Raw genomic sequence first — 2,707 nt, 5'->3', positions numbered from 1 at the left:
GGGGAGGGGTGTTATAACTGATAATGTTAGTGCATGCTTATTTATAATTATTTTCCTAGGCATGTATTGTATTATTATTATTATCATTTTTCCTAATTATTATTTCTGTACTTATTTTCATTTCTTATGTAGGGTATATAATGTATGCATTGTTGATTAAGATTCCTTTCTAGTGTTATGTAATATTATGCAATGTGTGTCAGTGATGTATTATGATGCAATTGATTTCTGTGTATTTAAGTGTGTGCATTCTTCAGTTTTAAGAAGTTTTTAACTTATTGATAAATTTGTTCGTTGAATCCCACGAGACCTCTCTTTACCTTTCCTTCTCGGTCACTACAAATACATCTTGGTATAAAAATTTATAATTTTTGCTGCCTGTCGATGATTTTAGATGAGTATCAGAACATATGCTAAATAAAAAGCAGCAGCATAAATTTGAATTAGGTTAGGATAGTAGTTTTATTGACTAACCAATTAATCGTCACAGTAAGTTTACTCAACATCACAGAAATGGGCTTAGCAGTAACCTTATCAATATGCCCCACATCATGATCATCATGCTTCACAAGGATAGCATTATTATCCTTGAAATTAGATGTTTCTTGGACGATCCTTAACTTCGGGAAGCAGGGAGCTTTGTGCTTATAAAACATTACTCCCATTAGCCTTGCTTCTATAGACACAAGAGTTCGGGTATGGATGCATCTAGCAGCGGGAAAACAAGAAGCAATCACAAATAACTTTAATATTAGTTAATTAATTATAGGTTATTAATGAAAATTTAACCCCAAGGGTTGGTTGGATCAAAGCCCCAAAACTTGTCACATCAAGAAATTAAGACCTTCAAATTTACCAGATCAAGGGATCAAGAAGTTATTTTCCGAATCAAAATTTTTGATCCCGGTCGCAAACATCAGTACAGGCTACATGCAAGTGACACCCACTTGATCATTGATGCTCAATCTGTTGCGCATGGTAGCTAACTCGTGGCTTCTTCTCTTAATATCATAACTTGCTTCTCCAGTTGATCTGGTTGAATTTGTCACTTTCACTAGGCTGATGGGCTAAAGGATTTATTTTAAAATATGGTAATACATGTACAATTGATTATGCATGTACATGTATTATACTCTTCATCCAGTTGATACTGTTAGACATCCTGAGTCACCCTGTGCCAGCATTCCAGTAACCACCATAACTGCTGCTTTCTTTATGCTGTCATTTGCTGTCTGTTGCGGCTGGGTCTTAATGTCTTCCAGTGTCAATTGCTGGCTCTCTCTATGGCTATCACAATCTTCACTCTTCATTTCCAACTTCACTGGTTTAATACATTTCTCACACCTAACAGATAATTCATTGAACATTTCTTTAGAAAGTGCTGAGAGCTCTGTGAACGTGTTGTCAGTTGACTGATGCTCATAAGAACAGCCAGGACAGACAAAATGTGACAATTTGGAGAGAGCAAAGAACAGCCAGGACAGACAAAATGTGACGATTTGGAGAGAGCAAGACAACAGTGAGTACAAAGCACTGATTTTCATGGAATGGTTTCCAGTGGTTTGTTTGCAGCACAGCTACATAACTTACAAGTATTATCAGCCTTGTGCTGCTCATCTACTAGCTGAGCAAGAGAAAACTGAAGAATCCGATATCCTACTGTTCGAATGTGCTGACAGATGAGAGTTGGCCGCCCACTGAAATACCTCTGCTTTGGTCGTCCACCTTTGTTCAAAACATCACAGACTTCACATGATTCCTCACTATGTGGTGACCATTTTACAGGAATATTCTTCTGTTGAAACCGCTCAGCATCCTGTGAGATCTTCTTTGCTGTCAGGTAGCAGCTGTTGCAGAAGTGTTCGGGATGCACCGCTGTGGTGTCATTTGTCAAATCAACACTCAAGTATTGCTCAAGTAATGATACATATTTGATGCACTTGTATTTGGTCTTCCCCAATGCTTTAGAGCACACTCTGCAGTGATTATTGAGGTTGTTTTGGTGAAGTTGTGAAGACATAGCTATGAAAAATTTGATTTTTATTCAGCCAAATCTATTTTACAAAATATAAGTTCAATTCTTTAATATATGCAGTAATGTATGAAGTAGAATGTATTCTAGCCAATTAAGGTAACTAACTTATTGCTTTCTGCCTCTGTTCTTGTTTGCATTCTCAATACCCCCTCCTTTCTCATCTAAAATGTCACAACCCTTCATTTCTTATTGCTTTCTGCCTCCATTCTCAGTACCCAATTCTTTCTCATCTTGACAAATCTTCACTTGTTCTTTTCTTCACTATGGATTGTTTGCAGTATCACACAAAGCTAAAAAGAGAGGATAAAAAGATATAAAAAGAGATGGAAGGGGATAGAAATGCAGTACAAATTTACTCTAAAACCCACATGCCTCTACATGTAAGTGATGGAGGCGTGACTTAACAATCTTGATGTTTTGACAATATCAGAATCGTCTAATCCATAAAGAATAGTTGCATGGAGTCTAGGTAAGGCTTAGATGAAATCTAAGAAGGCAGGCAAAGATATAGCTACAAATGAAATAATTTACATCCATTCGATTCATAATCACACTTCATGTAACACAAACATAAGAATTTATTAAATAAGGCACAGGAACACATGGTATAATCATAGCATACACTTACAGAGTAGCCTTGAGAACTAGGAAGAGAGAAAAGTACTAGACATA

At 36.5% G+C, this 2,707-nt stretch overlaps 1 protein-coding gene across 1 annotated transcript; it reads right to left on the bottom strand.

Moving 5' to 3' along the window:
• Positions 1 to 1,540: 1,540 nt before the first annotated feature.
• On the bottom strand, positions 1,541 to 2,020 carry LOC105313898 (V(D)J recombination-activating protein 1-like). Its single transcript, XM_011407685.1, has one exon. It carries the CDS (start codon positions 2,018 to 2,020, stop codon positions 1,541 to 1,543), a length of 480 nt encoding a protein of 159 aa, XP_011405987.1.
• Between the last annotated feature and the right edge of the window lie 687 nt (positions 2,021 to 2,707).

Source organism: Amphimedon queenslandica, unplaced genomic scaffold, assembly GCF_000090795.2.
Source record: "Amphimedon queenslandica unplaced genomic scaffold, v1.1 AMPQUscaffold_13188, whole genome shotgun sequence".
Classification (NCBI taxonomy): Eukaryota; Metazoa; Porifera; class Demospongiae; order Haplosclerida; family Niphatidae; genus Amphimedon; species Amphimedon queenslandica.
Note: the sequence above shows the minus strand (reverse complement) of the source record. Positions and strands in the feature narration are given on the sequence as shown.